This window comes from Schistocerca cancellata, chromosome 4, assembly GCF_023864275.1.
Source record: "Schistocerca cancellata isolate TAMUIC-IGC-003103 chromosome 4, iqSchCanc2.1, whole genome shotgun sequence".
NCBI classification, from domain to species: Eukaryota; Metazoa; Arthropoda; class Insecta; order Orthoptera; family Acrididae; genus Schistocerca; species Schistocerca cancellata.
Genome location: NC_064629.1, coordinates 880955553 through 880977053, shown reverse-complemented (window position 1 = coordinate 880977053; position 21501 = coordinate 880955553). Strand labels below are relative to the sequence as shown.

Here is a 21501-nt window from a genome sequence, read left to right as displayed (position 1 = left end):
ATTCTGTCAGAGACAGCAAAGGACTTAGAAGAGCAGTTGAACGGAATGGATAGTGTCTTGAAAGGAGGATATAAGATGAACATCAACAAAAGCAAAACGAGGATAATGGAATGTAGTCGAATTAAGTCGGGTGATGCTGAGGGTATTAGATTAGGAAATGAGACACTTAAAGTAGTAAAGGAGTTTTGCTATTTGAGTAGCAAAATAACTGATGATCGTCGAAGTAGGGAGGATATAAAATGTAGACTGGCAATGGCAAGGAAAGCGTTTCTGAAGAAGAGAAATTTGTTAAAATCGAGTAAAGATTTAAGTGTCAGGACGTCGTTTCTGAAAGTATTTGTATGGAGTGTAGCCATGCATGGAAGTGAAACATGGACGATAAATAGTTTAGACAAGAAGAGAATAGAAGCTTTTGAAATGTGGTGCTACAGAAGAATGCTGAAGATCACATAATTAATGAGAAGGTGTTGAATAGGATTGGGGAGAAGAGAAATTTGTGGCACAACTTGACTAGAAGAAGGCATCGGTTGGTAGGACATGTTCTGAGGCATCAAGGGATCACCAATTTAGTATTGGAGGGTAGCGGGAAGGGCAAAAATCGTAGAGGGAGACCAAGAGATGAATACACTAAGCAGATTCAGAAGGATGTAGGTTGCAGTAAGTACTGGGAGATGAAGAAGCTTGCACAGGATAGAGTAGCATGGAGAGCTGCATCAAACCAGTCTCAGGACTGAAGACCACAACAACAACAGCAGCTAATAACTGAGTGTACTTATGAACAATACGTAACTAAAAGACACTGGTTGTTACACATTGATGATAGGACATAACGGCATAATATGCTGATGACATTCTGGCTGCAAATATCTTTGCGTGTTCACATCGCTTCAACTGAGAGTCAATAATCATTTCTAGAAATTTTGCATTTATTACCCTGCCTGTAGAAGTGCCGTCTACATTTAATTTAAGAGTGTCATTTTCCCTCTTCGGACTATAATTCATGGCATTTGTTTTCTTCATGTTCGGTGTCACTTTATTGCTTATTGACCTATTGTTGACTTCCTTGAGGGTTTCATTTGCTCTTTCTGAAAGGAGTTCTCTTGTTTTCTCAGTGACTATAATATTGCTGTCATCAGCTAAGAGAATTTTTCCTCCACGACTAACACAAGTGCAAAAGTTATTTATGTATATCATGAAGCGTATTGGTCCTAAAAAGCTACCCTGAGGAACCCCCTTATTAATGTGTTTTGGCTCTGCTTATTGTGTCACTAAAATTTTATATTTATTTAAGGTATATGTTATCTCCATTCTTTGTACCAAACTTGCTAAGTGTGATCGGAACTAATCAGTCACACATTCATCATTGTTAACACTATCAAGTACTAGGTTTGTGAATGCCACTGGGGCTGATTCCGTACTTCTACCACTCCGGAAACCAAACAGTCATTCAATTAAAACGTTGCCTTTGTTCAAGTACCTCATTAATCTGTCTTTCAAAATTAGTTCTCTTATTTTTTAGAATAGTGACAGCAGGGAAACGGGCCATTAATTTTCTATGCATTTGGCTGCATTACCTTTCTTTAGCAGAGATATAGCTCTTGTCTGTTTAAATACTCTGGAAATACTCTTGTCTGTTTAAATACTTTGGAAATTTCCCTGCTGTAAAGGATTCGTTTATTACGTTTGCTAAGGGAGGTTGTATGCTTTCTATGCATTGTTTCAGTACACATGTAGGTACTTTATCTAAGTCTACTGACATTTTATTTTTTTAGTTTTTGTACAGTTTTACGGATTTCGTGCTCTGTGGCTTGCAGCAACATCATTGCACTCAGTACCTAATTATTTACAGATGCTATATATGTTATAAACGTTTTTTGAAAATTGATGCTGTAACTTCTTTGCAATACTTGAAAAATGGTCATTTACATTGTTTAATAGGTGGTGTTGATCATTGATTAATTTATCCCCCTCCCTTATCAGTATGTTTTTCTGCCTTTGTTTGTCTCTCCCTGTTTCCTTTTTTCATGACTCCCACACTGTTTTACTTTTATTCTTTGCATTCTATTTTTTTTATTATTATATGACATTTTTGCAGCGATCAGTAGCTTCCTATAAATCTTTTCTACCTGTGATAGAAATTCAGAAACTCTGGCTCATTATGACTCTTTTTCATGGAACGGAGGTGCTGAAGGGTTTTGGTGGACTTCTTACGTAATACCTGCCGTTATCCATTTGTTTTTGTGAGACATTGATACTTTTGAAAATGTCTTTTCAAAGTTCAGTTTAAATAATGCTGAGAATTTAGATAATTGCATATTTATATCGGCTTTCCTGTGCACTTCATCCCACACTTGGTTTGCTAATTCTTTACAAAAATCTTGTATTTTGATTTCTGATAAATGTCATTCATAAGCTTACAATTTACGGAATTTTCCACACGCGATTTTACTGTTATTATTTGACAGATATTGTCTGATAGTCAAAGATCTTCTATAGCTACTTGACACTTTTCCTGTCCATATTTGTGACCACATTGTCAATTACTGATGTAGTAGCTGTAGTAACCCTTGTAGCACTAATGACCACCAGGACGATGTCAGAACTCTGAAGGACATTTTTGAGACTGCTACTAGCTTCATTTAAAGTATTTGTGTTTGTATTTGTTCCTCCACACAAAATTACGTTGACTTTTGTACTTGAGATTTTATCTAAAACAGCTGTTTCTTTACTAAAAAAACGTGCCACACTCCCACTGGGAGATTTTTATACACCCAAAATGATTAACTTCTTGGTATTATCAAGCACTGTTACTTCAGTAGCTGATGTTTAACTTCACTTACTGCATTACGGTCAGATCTTGATTTGAACTGTTTTCCTTTTCTGATATAAATGTATGATCCTCCGTCCTTTGAAATAGGCCTACAATAAGAGTCTATCCTTTCGTACAATGATAATATGATATGTTGGATTTCTGTGTGTCTATACCAGTGCCCGGAGACATAAGCTACTGAGTAGTTCAAAAGTTGGAAAAAATTATTTGGAAACTTGTGGTAAGTTCCTATGGGACCAAACTGCTAAGGTTATCGGTCCCTAGGCTCATACACTACTTAATCAAACTTAAACTAAGTTACACTACTGACAACACACACACCCATGTCCCAGGGAGGACTCGAACCCCCGACGGGGGGAGTCAAATGTTTGAGTTCAGCTTCAAATTTCTCTATTTTATTTTTTATTGATTATGTGTTGCCGGCCGCGGTGGCCGTGCGGTTCTAAGCGCTGCAGTCCGGAACCGCGGGACTGCTACGGTCGCAGGTTCGAATCCTGCCTCGGGCATGGATGTGTGTGATGCCCTTAGGTTAGTTAGGTTTAAGTAGTTCTAAGTTCTAGGGGACTGATGACCTAAGATGTTAAGTCCCATAGTGCTCAGAGCCATTTGAACCATTTGATTATGTGTTTTGATGAAGGATTGTTAAGGCTGTGAAATGTCCCATGTTGCTTTTCCCAATGATTTCATTTTCTTTGTGACATGTAGTATGTGTGTCATTTGGTGTGTTAGGACCTATCTAGTGAGTGTTTGTTTTAGAATTTTTTAAGCTGCTGGAGGTAATCTTGAAGCAAGGGAACCTGCTGTTTGAAGTCATCCTAAAAGTGATCTATTTCCCTTAGCTGTGTCAACGGGTATTTGGCCGTGCATGGTCTGAGATCCACCCCCTGTACTTTGATGAATCAGCGGTACCAATCTTCCCTTCCCAGTCCTATTTCGGTGTAGGTCATGCCTAGTGAAACCACATCCATTGATAGTCCCGATAGGCATCAGAGCAACATGGCGAATTCGGATGCCGTCAATGTTGTCTGTAACTCCACATTAATCAACCTCACAGCTCCATTATACTGTGGCTGATGATGACGCTGAAGCAGCTCAACAGAGAATAAATTTGTGCCGCGAGTCAGGGAATTTCCCTTGTCCACTTCACCACCTATGTCATATGCTCCATCCCCGTCCAAAGGAATATTTTGCAAAAAAAGTGTCAATACGCGTACGTTAAAAAATCTTTCTGAAATAGGACTGCTACACATCCCTAGAGGTCTTTCAAGTAACAGTGTCATATCTGCTCCGTTTATGTCGTCTTCGCACGAAATCTATCTCCATTCGATGCCAGTCGTTTTTCTCCATCATTCTCATCGCGATCATCTGAAACAGTTGGCACTTACATTCTTGTAAGACTTGTTCACATAAACCAGTTTTTCCGGCTCTTTAGAGAATAATTGCATTGGATAATCTGTCGGGTTGAGGTGTCGTATAACCACATTTCAAATACGTTACCACAACTGATTGCTTTTAATCGTAACGTCCAGGTTTCTGTCTGCTTTAGGGGAACTGACCATCCGTTGATGCAGCGCCATGTTTATCATTACAGATCAGATTTGATATTCGTGCGATGGCTTTGAAAATGGAAAATCTCATGCTAGATGATGTGTTTAGTCATTAACCAGCTAGATTTCCATACCATTACGCACACGTCGAAGTATTTTGATGTACAAAGTGCACGTTGCCTACCGCTTCAATAATTATCACAATGTAATGTCATTATAAAAAATAAATAAGTCCCATGCAGTCCGTCTTCATCTCGATAATACTTACAAGGCGTATAGTTTTTTGTAAACTGAACTCGCAGACTATTCAGAGGGAATCCACTTCTGGAACGATAGGTGAAGGTTGCATTGACGCCTTGCTAGGGGAGAGAGCCTTACCGTTCTTCTCTTTCGCTTTCAGGTGGGAAGTGCTATACAGAACCAGGACTTCACACTGATTGAAGACTACGTGACGGGCCTCAAGACGCTGCTCTACCTACGCTCCATAGAAGAACTCAGCTCGTGGGACGGCCAGTCTCCGCCGACGGAGAAACATCAGAAAGGAAAGCCGGTCGTTTCTCTCCAGAACATCCTCGGAAAGGTACTTACGTCTATAATTCATATCTGCGACGTTGATGGGCAATATAATACAGGGTGATTCAAAAAGAATACCACAACTTTAAAAATGTGTATTTAATGAAAGAAACATAATATAACCTTCTGTTATACATCATTACAAAGAGTATTTAAAAAGGTTTTTCTTTCACTCAAAAACAAGTTCAGACATGTGCAATATGGCCCCCTCCAGACACTCGAGCAATATCAACCCGATACTCCAACTCGTTCCACACTCTCTGTAGCATATCAGGCGTAACAGTTTGGATAGCTGCTGTTATTTCTCGTTTCAAATCATCAATGGCGGCTGGGAGAGGTGGCCGAAACACGATATCCTTAACATACCCGTATAAGAAAAAATCGCAGGGGGTAAGATCAGGGCTTCTTGGAGGCCAGTGATGAAGTGCTCTGTCACGGGCTGCCTGGCGGCCGATCCATCGCCTCGGGCAGTCGACGTTCAGGTAGTTACGGACAGATAAGTGCCAATGTGGTGGCGCTCCATCCTGCTGAAATATGAATTGTTGTGCTTCTTGTTCGAGCTGAGGGAACAGCCAATTCTCTAACATCTCCAGATACTGTAGTCCAGTTACAGTAGCACCTTCGAAGAAAAAGGGACCAAAAACTTCATTGGCTGAAATGGCACAGAATACGTTCACCTTAGGCGAGTCACGTTCATACTGAGTTGTTTCCCGCGGATTCTCAGTGCCCCATATACAGACATTGTGACGGTTGACTTTCCCGTTAGTGTGGAAAGTTGCTTCATCACTAAACACAATCTTTGAAACGAAAGATTCATCTGTTTCCATTTGAGCAAGGATAAAATCACAGAAATCGATTCTTTTAATCTTATCAGCTGCAGACAGTGCTTGAACCAATTTCAGACGATAAGGTTTCATAACTAACCTTTTTCGTAGGACTCTCCATACAGTTGATTGTGGAATTTGCAGCTCTCTGCTAGCTCTGGAGTCGATTTTCCTGGGCTGCGAACAAATGCTTGCTGGATGCGTGCTACGTTTTCATCACTCGTTCTCGGCCGTCCAGATCTTTTCCCTTTGCACAAACACCCATTCTCTGTAAACTGTTTATACCAACGTTTAATACACCACCTATCAGGAGGTTTAACACCATTCTTCGTTCGAAATGCACGCTGAACAACTGTCGTCGATTCACTTCTGCCGTACTCAATAACACAAAAAGCTTTCTGTTGAGCAGTCGCCATCTTAGCATCAACTGACGCTGACGCCTAGTCAACAGCGCCTCAAGCGAACAAATGTACAACTAAATGAAACTTTATAGCTCCCTTAATTCGCCGACAGATAGTGCTTAGCTCTGCCTTTTGTCGTTGCAGAGTTTTAAATTCCTGAAGTTGTGGTATTCTTTTTGAATCACCCTGTATTATACGTACGTATGCTGTATCCGATTTGTAAAAACTAGACACATTTTGTGTGCCGGTGATGCTATGGGATAGTCGTTTCTTCATAACACTACTATGAAAACTTTTAGCTCTGTAGTCCTCATTCTCCCGTACCAGAAAACGATGTCTTACTTCCGTTAGATTGGAAAATACTGTCCGCTTAATCACTGTTCTTTCTTATTGGGTTGAGGTATTAGCTCATACACTGACGGGAGGGGTACTGGCTATACCATGAAGCATCAATCATGTATTTATCAAGCGTGATGTAGATGTTGACCACAATGCGGTTTCTAAATCATTAAGCTTTCATTCCATTTGGAATTAATGTCCACCCACGCCAGTAACAGAAACGACCCACCAAAGACACGTACTCCTATATTAATTATGAATGAAAAGCACAATATTATGTATGTTCTACAGCATTAACTTATTCTGTAAGCCGATTTTCGGCTCACAGAGCCATCATCAAACTTTAACTGACTATCGTCGTCAAAGAGAGTACAGTATTTAAGAACAACACTGAAAGAGGTATTACACATTTAGAGTGAGATATGAATCCACAGTAAATATCACCTCTGATAGTGTAGTGGTAATGCAGTTAAAAACGTTGAAGTTAAACATGAAAAAAAATATAAAGGGAACAAACCAGAAAACATCAACACTAAACAGTGCCCATAAAAGAATTTAAATTAAATTAACAATCGCAATAAAATAAAATAGAGTACCTACTAAAGAATAGCTTGAAAATGTGTAACATATAGAAGGTGATACAGAAACAATGTGAAACATAGAACTGACATTTGTAAAAACAGAATATAAGGAGTAAGTAGACATTCACAATAAAACATAAATACAGGAAAAATGGAGGATCACAATGGAACAGACAGTGTGGGAAGCGTTAGAGGACTGTAAGGATTAAGTGAAATTTAGATGAGGGGAAGTATTGAGCCCTGTTTGGTCGTTTAATATTAAATCAGGACTGTGGGTCAGATGCTTGTTGACTTCCAGGGCTGACAACAGATTACGTTATTTGCCTTTGTTCGCTAAGTGGAGGACATGGGACTGTGACTGGTAGCTGTGGCCCTCACTCAGTATATTCTCAGCAAATATTAAGTCACAATGCTGCACCTTCCAGCTACATTCGTGTTCTGTCAACCTAGTTGTTATGTCTCTGCCTCAATGACCAACATAAAACTTATCCAATCAGGATAAATAAATTTGTACTCCTCGACTTCCATGTATAATTCTTCTGCAAGCTATTCCTCAGTACTCTTCGCACACGCTAAATTTATTTTATTAGGATTGTTAATTTAAAGCGTTCTACAGGCGCTGTTTAGATTACTATTAACGTTTTTCTGGTTGATTCCGTTTCTATTTATTTGCTGTTTAACGTTTTAATTGCGTTACCACCGCACTGTCAAAGATGACAGTTACTCTGTGTTGGTATCTCTCTTTGGATGTGAAATATTTTTCAATGCTGCTCTTGAATATTGTTTCCTCTTTGACGACGCTAGTGAGTTAAAGTAATGGCCTTGTAATCCGAAAACCGGTAAACAAAATAAATTAATTCTGTAGAACGTACATAATATTCTGCTTTCCATTTACAATTATGAAGTTTTTCTACCAAGAATCGACGGAAGAATCAGTTTATCCGGTTATATTCGTTGTGGCATGGAAGCAACAGCCTCCAAAAGTCATCTTAACGAATACCTTGCCACGCCTGAATCACACGCACTTCCAAGGTCATGTAGATTACTGGCTGGAGACTGATGTGAATATATACGTCTATGTAACGTATCCTATAAATGCTTTATGCGTGACAAATCAGGGCACAGCGGACGCCTTCAAGGATCCGTACACTCTCCTGCAGTTTGTGGTGTCACCTACAGTTCGAGTTCTTGCACTGTGCTACTGGAATATGCCATTTCATACCAAGGTCACGATGGGTAAGACACCTGGTATTACGATTCTTGCCACAACATACCGGCGAACATTCCTCCTCCCCTCTACAATTGCCGGCCGCGGTGGTCTTGCGGTTCTAGGCGCTGTAGTCCGGAACCGCGGGACTGCTACGGTCGCAGGTTCGAATCCTGCCTCGGGCATAGATGTGTGTGATGTCGTTAGGTTAGTTAGGTTTAAGTAGTTCTAGGTTCTAGGGGACTGATGACCTAAGATGTTAAGTCCCATAGTGCTCAGAGCCATTTGAACCATTTGAACCCTCTACAATTTCCAATCACTCCTGTTGTCATAGCCCATATCATGATTCAAGGGGTTGCTGAGATATGGATCTTGAGAATCGCTGCTTCCTATGACCTTTCATCAGGTCGTCTACGGACACGATACGACTACTAAAAACCGGAGAAGGAGCCATCGCTGAACACCACAGAATGTCACCTGTTGTCCGTGGTATGGTGTCAGCGTAAAAGGCGCCTGGCAACTTCAAATTTCAATCCAACTTCAAATAATCTGTTCACGACTGTTGACGGTGCCACGCTGCTTAAAAATCTGCCCGGATATCAGCTGTTATCACCCGACTATTCGTCAGAGCCAGGCGACAATCCTACGATCTCCTCGCGGTGCAGTCCTATTAGGACGCGTTTTCACACTGTCGTCCTGAGTACACTTCGTCTGCCCTGCAGTCACTGCATCTGTGCGATACGTCGGTGTGATGCTGCCATGTTTTTCATGCCGGTAATTCGACCTTCTTCAAAGTTAGGAATATGATGCACGCGCATGTTCTCTGGGGCTGCTATGTTTAGATCTTCACCGAAAAGCTGCAGTAACGTTAACCATGTCCATTAGCCATCACGGAATCACATCTTCATCATCCTGTAACGTCAGCCATGTCCAATAGCCATCACGTAATCACATCTTCTTCATCTATAGGCACGACACTACTGGAAAAAACTGAAAATAAACTCACATAAGAATGAAACTTGAATCAACACATTCCACAAGCATGGAAATACTAGAGTATCTGTTTGGTAGCGTTTAGTCAAGATGTTCATCACGTAACAGTTTCCATTTCCGTCAGTGTATTTGCTTGAATTAAGATTATTTTCGCAAAAAATAGCTCGTTCCTTTCCCCATAAGAACTAATTTTACAACATTGGCAGTTAACTACAACATTAAATAGTAATAATAAGTAAGTTCCAATTAAAATATTGTTCTCTCATTTCTTACACAGTAATATTAATGACTTACTTTGTTGCATCTTAAGACTATTCTGCTCGAATAGTTAAAAGTGTCCTCGCCCTTTAATGTGCATCTTACCGTGAAGGGGAATACATGAGGAAGTTGAAGTCACATCGAATTTCTCATTCTCAACGGTAACCAATAATCATTCGTCTTGAATTATAAATATTATTTTATAATTTCATTTAATAACAATTTTTACAGAAACACTTCATTTCCTATCAAAATTTAACTACATACTACCTTAACTACTTACTACATAAGACCTCGGTCCTTTCGTTTCGTATGTTAACAACAGTAATAATAATTATTACTTTCTTCCGCATGACGTATTTAATTTTGTTAAATGGACTGGACTAGAAAAGTGCTTTTCTGCGTCCGGCGTTAGCATAGTGTTTCTCGAATAGGGGAGACCATGACCAGGCTAAAGACACCGCATTACATGAGCTCAATATTTCTTTAAAAACTTTCACTGAGCTCGAATGGCTTCATACTTGTTTAACGTCCCAACAGTCCCACTCTGTGCCGTCTCCTCTGCTAAGGAGATCTCCTTAATTACTTGAGGAATCCAGGACGGACACACGCTGACCCGCGGGGAATATTCAGTCTTCTCCTTGTTGTAGCCGTACTACAACATGTCGCAGAGGACAGCCTCCATGTCTACACAACTCCTGGCACTCCCAAACATACAGTTTAGTACATACACTACTGGCCATTAAAATTGCTACAACACGAAGATGACATGCTACAGACGCGAAATTTAACCGACAGGAATACGTTGCTGTGATATGTAAATAATAAGCTTTTCGGAGCATTCACACAAGGTTGGCGCCGGTGGCGACACCTACAACGTGCTGACATGAGGAAAGTTTCCAACCGATTTCTAATACACAAACACCAATTGACCGGCGTTGCCTGGTGAAACGTTGTTGTGATGCCTCGTGTAAGGAGGAGAAATGCGTACCATCACGTTTCCGACTTTGATAAAGGTCGGATTGTAGCATATCGCGATCGCGGTTTACCGTATCGCGATATTGCTGCTCGCGTTGGTCAAGATCCAATGACTGTTAGCAGAATATGGAATCGGTGGGTTCCGGAGGGTAATACGGAACGCCGTGCTGGATCCCAACGGCCTCGTATCACTAGCAGTCGAGATGACAGGCATCTTATCCGCATGGCTGTAACGGATCGTGCAGCCACGTCTCGGTTGCTGAGTCAACAGATGGGAACGTTTGCAAGACGACAACCATCTGCACGAACAGTTCGACGACGTTTGCAGCAGCACGGACTATCAGCTCGGAGACCATGGCTGCGGTTACCCCTGACGCTGCATCGCAGACAGTAGCGCCTGCGATGGTGTACTCAACGACGAACCTCGGTGCACGAATGGCAAAAACGTCATTTTTTCGGATGAATCCAGGCTCTGTTTACAGCATCATGATGGTCGCATCCGTGCTTGGTGACATCGCGGTGAACGCACATTGGAAACGTGAATTCGTGTTCGCCATACTGGCTATCACCCGGCGTGATGGTATGGGGTGCCATTGGTTACGCGTTTCGGTCACCTCTTGTTCGTACTGACGGCACTTTGAACAATGGACGTTACATTTCAGATGTGTTACGACCCGTGGCTCTACCCTTCATTCGATCCCTGCGAAACCCTACATTTCAGCAGGATATTGCACGGCCGTATGTTGCAGGTCCTGTAAGAGCCTTTCTGGATACAGAAAATGTTCGACTGCTGCCCTGGCCAGCACATTCTCCAGAACTCTCACCAATTGAAAACGTCTAGTCAATGGTGGCCGAGCAACTGGCTCGTCACAATACGCCAGTCATTACTCTTGATGAACTGTGGTATCGTGTTGAAGCTGCATGGGCAGCTGTACCTGTACATGCCATCCAAGCTCTGTTTGACCTAATGCCCAGGCGTATCAAGGCCGTTATTACGGCCAGAGGTGGTTGTTTTTGGGTACTTATTTATCAGGATCTATGCACCCAAACTGCGTGAAAATGTAATCACATATCAGTTCTAGTATAATATACTTGTCCAATGAATACCCGTTTATCATCTGCATTTCTTCTTGGTGTAGCAATTTTAATGGCCAGTAGTGTAGTATAGTGACCCAGATCCCTCTCGTTGACTGCCCCGTCGTGATCTCACTTGGAGTCTGACAACTGTGGTCAAGCGTGACCGTTGTCGTGCAGAGAAGCCCTGGTCACCCACCCTGGATCGACCGAGACCGCAGCAGATGATCACCAGTCGGCCACGAGAATGCGCGGCCGCCCCCCGACATGTCGGTGCGAAGATGGCAACTTGCAGATCATCCGTGATGACCCACAGAAGGAGGAGGGCTGGCTGCTCACTAGCCTTCTCATCCACAATGACCCAGTAGTCCGCAACGGCAGACCACGGCTGTGGTATGCATCAGGTTTGGCAGCGCGATGTTGAAGTCAGAAAGCAAGTAGCAGGCTGGCCATCATCGAACAACTCGTCACGGTTTCACTCAAAGTTATTAGATTGTCTTTCTCCCTGATTCTTCGACACGGACAGAATGACAACACGACACAATGTGTCTTTTGTTCCGAAAGCTGCGTTTTTCATAGGAACCGAACTCCCGCCTATGAGCCGGGGGCTCTGAGTACAAGAGCGTATTTGTCCCCATTTATCGGACCTGTTAGCGCCCCTTGCCTTGCTGTTGTTATTTCCGTAATGATTGGAGGTAATCGAGCTCGGTCCTCTGTCAGCGTCTGACTTTCTAGCGGTGCTCAGATGCGGAACTACATAATGTTACGACACAGTGCATTGCTAAGTAGTCCAGAGGTGTTTTGCGTTTTTTCCTGTCCTGTTCTCCAAGTCTCTAACTTTAGAGATACGCTTTACTGATATAATTATTGGAACATCAGTTCAGCTCCAAACTACTCCGTTCTGAGCTTGTCTGGCGGAATTTTAATATTTTTTTAAGCCTGTACAATAAATTTATTCTGCTGTGCAGCAGCACTTGCCTTTAATACGATGCGTTAGTTTGATCGACAGGATTCTGTTGGTCTGAAAATGGCGAAATGTCTAAACTCGTAAGGCTAAATGAAATAAAATAAGACGAGTGTCTTTTTATAAGTGCAAAATATGATTACCACGTCTCATAAGGCTTTTATGCAATACGTATCGTTAAGTGAATACATTGGCGAACAACATGGTCCACTGTTCCAGTTTCTCCACAGTTAAAGCTAACGTTAAGTCGACATCCTATATTATCCAGATGCATAAGGTACGGCCCATCCATGACTTACAAGAAAATGGATCACACCTCTAAAGGGTAGGATTTAACTACTCTTATGTCTTCCCCGAATATAGAGAAAGAACTCATAGACCCAACGTCCCGTTGTACCTGGATTCCGGTCCTCTTGTGATTCTATCATTATGCACGAAGCGATTTCTTCCCTGGGGTTCGCTCTTTTCCCTAATATCTTGGACACTTTTTTCTGTTTGTCTTCTTCGAAACCAGTATTGCCCTCCTTTCTTTCTAACTGCCCCGTCTTAAGAGGCATTATTCCCAACATGATGATAAGAGATTCCGCAGAAATGTTCCTGTACACATTCTGTAAATCGTATAAATATGCCCCCTGCACTTTGCGTAGGGTTTTCTTAGGTTCAACTAGTCTTACCTAATGCGCCCACGTACTTGCAGTGTAATCTACAGTAGAGTCAAGAATAGCATCATGATGCAGTCCGGTATTGTTTAAGCGTAGGTGGATTTCTGCAATTTTGTATACGAGGCTAAGAACTCGTTGGCAGACAATTTTGAAATGTGTGTGAGTGTTTTACGTACAACTCAAGTACCTCGTTACCGCCTATATGTGAACCAAATTATTGGTTTTTCTTATTGTTGGATTTCTTATCCATGACAGGTACCCTTGGAGCACCATGTATAACGTTTTGTTTCTAGCCATTTTCAGTTTTTTCTGAGCACCTAGTATGATGTTTTTTTTTTTTTTTTTTTTTTTTTTTTTTTTTTTTTTTTTTTTTTTTTTTTTGGGAAGGAGACCAGACAGCGTGGTCATCGGTCTCATCGGATTAGAGAGGGATGGGGAAGGAAGTCGGCCGTGCCCTTTCAGAGGAACCATCCCGGCATTTGCCTGGAGTGATTTAGGGAAATCACGGAAAACCTAAATCAGGATGGCCGGACGCGGGATTGAACCGTCGTCCTCCCGAATGACCGTATGAATCAACGACACAACACATTGACAATTTTCTTCTAATTTTAACCTACTGTTTCTTGTTATTACTGTCAAGTCGTCTGCGTGGGCCATGAATCCTTTTGATAGTTCGCCTATTTTCTGTAATATAGTTTCCAGACAAATATCCCAGAACACTGGTCCATACAAAGAGCCCTGTGGGAATCCTTACTTAGATGTTGTACAGGACTCTGCTCTATAGTGGTTTGATTTTCCTTCTGTACTAACTTGTTGCTAAAATTCTTCTGTTCATAGCCATTTGTATGGCATCTACGAGCTCTTCCTCATTTTTGTTCACAAAAATACAAGTACATTCGTACTCCATCTGTCAGCCGTATCTTGAACTCAGAATGCAACAGTTCCCAGTTTGCTTTCCGTAATTTGTAGTTGCACGACGTTATATTATAATTTTCCACGTTATGCTACTCATTAGATAAATTCAACTATCAAAATTTTCTAACAGTACATTTATAACACTCACGTGTCTTTTATTACATCCATACATCGTTTTTTGACGTCCTCGTAGTAATCTTCTGCACGCGTTCAGCTGGTTTACAGAAAGAACGATTATATACGCTGGGAAAGCCCCAGATAAAAAATTACGTGCCTTCACTATTGCATGCACTGTGCGTTGGCTGTTACACCAGTCAAGTATCTGACCTTGCAGATCGTAACGGAATCCAGTAGCGTAACCTCCACCAACTAACAGCGTTGTTTCTGGATTTCCTTAGAGCGCGGAGGTGATTCGGCGCTTATTGGCGATTCCCACTTCTCTCTACCACACAAACCGAATGGTCAACGCACTATTCAGTATACCTTTAATTTAAGGGTGGCCATCCAATTTTAGTCACAGAAAACGTCCGCTAATTCACTCAATCATATCCCTACTACATCAATTCTGACACATTAGGATGCCATCGAGCAGTACTTTTGTACCTATAACTTAACCATAGCTCATTTGAATGGGCGAATGACCACAGCATGGATTCTTCAGAAGATTGTTTCTTCTCTCCTGCATCTGCGAATTCCACCAGAGTTTGCTCTAGGGATGGACAGTGTTTCCGCTTGTTGTACGTGACTCAGCTCTACAATGTTTTCCACGAACAATACGAGACTGGAATAGAAGGGAGAAGCGATAGAGGTACTCAAGGTACCCTCCGCCACACACCGTCAGGTGGCTTGCGTAGTATGGATGTAGATGTAGATGTAGAATGTATTTTCAGTTCGATCAACATCTTGGTCTTTGTTCTTTAGAAAATGCTTTAAATGGTTATGCTTTGAAATGGTTATTAAAAGATTTCAGAGACCAACCCGATACTGCCTTTATAAACAGCTACGGAGTACAGGCTGTATCAAAAGGATCATCCGATTTTTAAAAATCATAACTATTATATTATTTGAGATATGTGCGTGAAAAACGTACTGCTCGAAAGAGCAAGCTCTCGAGTTTTGCATGGTTCCCGCCACACTGGCATCTGGAAGTGCGGGAATTTTGAAATCAAAGGATAACTGAACGATGCATCGGTCGCACAGGACCAAATGATTCAACCTTACATGACTGGCCTCCAAGGTCCCCGGAATTGACAGTATGTGATTATTTCTTGTGGGGGTTTATAAAAGACTCTGTTTATGTGCTCCCTTACGAACAGCAATTAACGAAAACAAAGGAAGTTGGTTACAGTACACTTGTTCGCCCACTGCTTGTATACCCACTGGTGTGGGATCCGTACCAAATAGGATTGACAGAAGAGATAGAGAAGATCCAACGGAGACCAGCGCGCTTCGTTACAGGATCATTTGGTAATCGCGAAAGCGTTACGGAGATGATAGATAAACTCCAGTGGAAGGCTCTGCAAGAGAGACGCTCAGTAGCTCGGTACGGGCTTTTGTTGAAGTTTCGACAACATACCTTCACCGAGAAGTCAAGCAGTATATTGCTCCCTCCTACGTATATCTCGCGAAGAGACAATGAGGATAAAATCAGAGAGATTAGAGCCCACACTGAGGCATACCGACAATCTTTCTTTCCACGAACAATACGAGACTGGAATAGAAGGGAGAACCGATAGAGGTACTCAAGGTACCCTCCGCCACACACCGTCAGGTGGCTTGCAGAATATGGATGTAGATGTAGATGTAGAACGAACTGAGACATCGCATAACAACAGCTGTGGAACTGTAACTCAAGACATGCTCGCTGCAGTATGGGAACATTGACAAATGCTGTGCATCTCAAGAGGCGCATATTGAACACCTATGAGAAGGTATGAAATTTTTTTTTGACTTTCCCGTTCACCAAAAAACAAATTTCATTGTATGCTTTTATAAGTTTCAGGAATATTGCGTGCCAAATCGGATGATCCTTTTTGATACATCCTGTACATTTCCTGCTTGCAGAATTTGCCTCAATTCGGCGAGCATCTACAGAGACGAGAGGAGATCATAGCGGAGATGAAGAGGAAGCAGGGGCCCCTGGGTGCAAGCAAACCCTCCGAGCCGCTGAGGCCGGCGCACCAGCCCCGCAAGCCCGTACCCAGCGTCCAGGACATCGTGGGGCAGGCGCTGCCACACATCGGCGCCTACAAGGCTCTCGACAACACTAAGCAAGTCGTCGCCGTCGTGGACGAGGTGAGAGGCAATCTTCTACGAACTAACGCGTTGGAATCATAACGTGTAGCCTTTCACGGCCGGCATCTTCGTTAATTAAAACTTCCGGGCTAAGATGCCGTGGTCGAACAGTAGAAATTCTTCTTCCTGACGTTTCATTGCCGACATCTTCCGAGATGAGCCAACGACTGACTGCTAGGCCGGGAGTGGATTCATCAAACACGTCGAGGACTGTCGGTACCTAGCAGTCATCCGTTAAATCTCCATTTATTTGTTAGCAACACAATACAGTTTTGTGATTGGAATAAGGCGGATAGGCTAACATTTAGATATATGGAACGTAGTGCAGAACTGTCTTCTAATAGGCAGAAGAAGAAGTTTGACAATTTACAGAAGGGCAGACAGGAAACACCGGTTACAGACAATTCCCGTACGGTCATTAATTTGTCCGGAAAATATCTAAGGAAGAAATTTCTGTTCTCTCAAAAGGAGAAAATTTTGCAGTTACTCCACTGAAGGTTCCCATTGATGATACTGTAGCTAATATAGAGGCGGGAATTCGTCTGTTACCATCACATTCTGCCAATGAAGTTAGGGTAGAAACAGCCAAGATACTACGTACAGCTTAGCCACCTATCAGTAATTTGTCTCAAGGAGAAAAGAAGGCGTTACGGAAGATGGATGAGCACAAGAATATTATCGTACTTACCGCTGATAAGGGCAGTGTTACCGTTGTATTGAAGAGTGAATACTACCACAGTAACATCAGTGACCTCTTGGGTCCTACCACTTATAAAAAGTTGAAAAAGGATCCTGTTGCTGTTGTTGTGGTCTTCAGTCCAGAGACTGGTTTTATGCAGCTCTCCATGCTCCTCTATGCTGTGCAAGCTTCTTCATCTCCAAGTAACTACTGAAACCTACATCCTTCCGAATCTGCTTAGCGTATTCATCTCTTGGACTCCCTCTACTATTTTTATCCTTCACGCTGCCCTCCAGTACTAAATTGGTGATCCCTTGCTGCCTCAGAACATATCCTACCAACCAATCCCTTCTTCTAGTCAAGTTGTGTCACAAATCCCTTTCCTCCCCAATTCTGTACAGTACCTCCTCATTAGTTACGTGGTCTACCCATTTAATCTTCAGCATTCTTCTGTAACACTACATTTCGAAAGCTTCTATTCTCTTCTTGTCTAAACCATTTATCGCCCATGTTTCACTTCCATACGTGGCTACACTCCATACAAATACTTTCAGAAAAGACTTCCTGACACTTAAATCTATAATCAATGGTAACAAACTCCTCTTCTTCAGATCCGCTTTCCTTGCCATTAGCAGTCTACATTTCATATCCTCTCTACTTCGACCATCATCAGTTATTTTGCTTCCCAAATAACAAAACTCATTTACTACTTTAAGTGTCTCATTTCCTAATCTGATTCCCTCAGCATCGCCTGAGTTAATTTGACTACATTCCATTATCCTCGTTTTGCTTTTGTTCATATTCATCTTATATCCTCCTTTCAAGACACTGTCCATTCCGTTCAACTGCTCTTCCAGATCCTTCGCTGTCTCCGACAGAATTACAATGTCATCGGCAAACCTCGAAGCCTTTATTTCTTCTCCATGGATTTTAATTCCTTCTCCAAATTTTTCTTTTGTTTCCTTGCTGCTTGCTCAATATACAGATTGAATAACATTGGGGATAGGCTGCAGCCCTGTCTCACTCCCTTCCCAACCACTGCTTTCCTTTCATGCTCCTCGACTCTTATAACTGCCATCTGGTTTCTGTACAAATTGTAAGTAGCCTTTCGCTCCCTGTATTTTACCCCTGCCACCTTCGGAATAGAGATTATTCTGTCTGCGGAGCTGGTTGGCGTACATACTTGTACTACTGTGGTAGGTGTGGGCTTCATGTCTATCTTGGCTACAATAATGCATTTACAGGGTGTTTCAAAAATGACCGGTATATTTGAAACGGCAATACAAACTAAACGAGCAGCGATAGAAATACACCGTTTGTTGCAATATGCTTGGGACAACAGTACATTTTCAGGCAGACAAACTTTCGAAATTACTGTAGTTACAATTGTCAACAACAGATGGCGCTGCGGTCTGGGAAACTCTATGTACGATATTTTCCACATATCCACCATGCGTAGCAATAATATGGCGTAGTCTCTGAATGAAATTACCCGAAACCTTTGACAACGTGTCTGGCGGAATGGCTTCACATGCAGATGAGATGTACTGCTTCAGCTGTTCAATTGTTTCTGGATTCTGGCGGTACACCTGGTCTTTCAAGTGTCCCCACAGAAAGAAGTCACAGGGGTTCATGTCTGGCGAATAGGGAGGCCAATCCACGCCGCCTCCTGTATGTTTCGGATAGCCCAAAGCAATCACACGATCATCGAAATATTCATTCAGGAAATTAAAGACGTCGGCCGTGCGATGTGGCCGGGCACCATCTTGCATAAACCACGATGTGTTCGCAGTGTCGTCTAAGGCAGTTTGTACCGCCACAAATTCACGAAGAATGTCCAGATAGCGTGATGCAGTAATCGTTTCGGATCTGAAAAATGGGCCAATGATTCCTTTGGAAGAAATGGCGGCCCAGACCAGTACTTTTTGAGGATGCAGGGACGATGGGACTGCAACATGGGGCTTTTCGGTTCCCCATATGCGCCAGTTCTGTTTATTGACGAAGCCGTCCAGGTAAAAATAAGCTTCGTCAGTAAACCAAATGCTGCCCACATGCATATCGCCGTCATCAATCCTGTGCACTATATCCTTAGCGAATGTCTCTCGTGCAGCGATGGTAGCGGCGCTGAGGGGTTGCCGCGTTTGAATTTTGTATGGATAGAGGTGTAAACTCTGGCGCATGAGACGATACGTGGACGTTGGCGTCATTTGGACCGCAGCTGCAACACGGCGAACGGAAACCCGAGGCCGCTGTTGGATCACCCGCTGCACTAGCTGCGCGTTGCCCTCTGTGGCTGCCGTACGCGGTCGCCCTACCTTTCCAGCACGTTCATCTGTCACGTTCCCAGTCCGTTGAAATTTTTCAAACAGATCCTTTATTGTATCGCTTTTCGGTCCTTTGGTTACATTAAACCTCCGTTGAAAACTTCGTCTTGTTGCAACAACAATGTGTTCTAGGCGGTGGAATTCCAACACCAGAAAAATCCTCTGTTCTAAGGAATAAACCATGTTGTCTACAGCACACTTGCACGTTGTGAATAGCACACACTTACAGCAGAAAGACGACGTACAGAATGGCGCACCCACAGACTGCGTTGTCTTCTACATCTTTCACATCACTTGCAGCGCCATCTGTTGTTGAAAATTGTAACTACTGTAATTTCGAAAGTTTGTCCGCCTGAAAATGTACTGTTGTCCCAAGCATATTGCAACAAACGGTGTATTTCTATCGCTGCTCGTTTAGTTTTTATTGCCGTTTCACATATACCGGTCATTTTTGAAACACCCTGTACTATCCTGTTCGTAGTAGCCTACCTGCGCTCCTATTTTTTTATTCCTTATTAAACATATTCCTACATTACCAGAAGTCTTGTTCTCCTGCCACCGAACTTCACTAATTCCCACTATATCTAACTTTAACCTATCCATTTCTCTTTCTAAATTTTCTGACCTACGTACCAGATTAGGGGATCTGACATTCTACGCTATACAAAAAATATCTTTGCAAAACGGAAGCTTACCCTCCTATATTATGTGGGCTACCTACCTAAGGTTCATAAGCCCAATGTCCCACTGAGACCGGTGCTATCGGATCCGCTACCCGAGCGCTGGCTAGACATCTCGCCTCCTTGTTACGACCGTATGTTGGAAATACTGATTATTATATTAAAAATTCTATGCACTTTATCGAAAAATTGAAGGAGATTACTGTTAGCCCAAGTGATATCCTTGTCAGTTTTAATGTGATGTCGCTGTTCATCACTGTTCCGATCAACGAAGCTCTTTCTTACATAGCTGACTGATATAATAGCTTTGTTTCGACATTGCCTATCCACGACTTATTTTCAGTATAACAATGAGTTCTATGAACAAATTGAAGGAGTGGCAATGGGGAGCCATCTAAGTCCAGCTGTTGCTAATCTTTTTATACAATTTTTTGAACACCAGGCGTAGCAGACAGCCAATAAAGGTCCTTTGAAGTGGTATCGGTATGTGGATGATACTTTTGTGATATGGAATCACGGTGAAAAGGAACTGGATGGTTTCTTGGTGAATTTAGATAGTATTGATCCAGATACACAATTTACTGTGGAGACAGAGGCTAATGGACAGCTTAAGTTTCTTTAAAGTTTCAGTAATTAAACGGACAGATGGGAGTTTAGATCATAAGGTATATAGGAAAGATACACCACCTATCATTACCTCCACAAGGATCCGAACCTTCATCCCAGGCAGAAGAGAGGTGTTATTAAAACATTGGTGGACAGGGCTAATAAAATCTGTGAGCCAGTTTATTTGCTAGAGGAACCGTATCACTTGCGAACAGCTTTTAAGAAAAATGGAGACGCTGATAATGAGATAGATCGAGCACCCTATCCCAGAAGAGAAGTATCTGAAAACGTGCAACAACAACAACCGTTGGCTGGGAAAGATTTTTCCATTTATCCACAATATTATGGACCGTATTGGAAAAGTTCTGGTCAAGTTTCGAGTTGAAACAGTCTTTAGACCCACCAAGAAGATTAGCGAATGTTTAAGATCGGTGAAATATGCCCGGCAACCTTTTGCAACCCCTGGGGTGTATAAATTTCCGTGTAGTTGTGGGAAGGTTTATATTGGATCAACGAAACGAAGTGTTAATACCTGCCTAACTGAACACAAAAGGAACAGTCGTCTGGGTCACACTGACAAATCAGCTGTAGCGGTACATGTTATTGAAGACGGTGATCATGAAATAAAATTTAGTGAAACGAGCGTACTACCTAAGACATCGCATTATTATGCACTTATGTACAGAGAAGCCATACACATTTGTAAGCAAAACAATAGTTTTAACAGAAAAGAAGAAGGCTTAAAGTTACATCAGATATGTCGGTCGACTT

General features: G+C 42.2%; 1 protein-coding gene across 1 annotated transcript in view; it reads left to right on the top strand.

Moving 5' to 3' along the window:
* LOC126185038 (dihydropyrimidine dehydrogenase [NADP(+)]) overlaps positions 1–21501 on the top strand; it is a 330209-nt gene that overhangs the window by 246865 nt on the left and 61843 nt on the right. Inside the window, exons 16-17 of the mRNA XM_049927785.1 lie at positions 4778–4957; positions 16211–16441. Coding sequence (XP_049783742.1) covers positions 4778–4957; positions 16211–16441 — 411 coding nt within the window. The remainder of the gene's footprint in view (positions 1–4777; positions 4958–16210; positions 16442–21501) is intronic.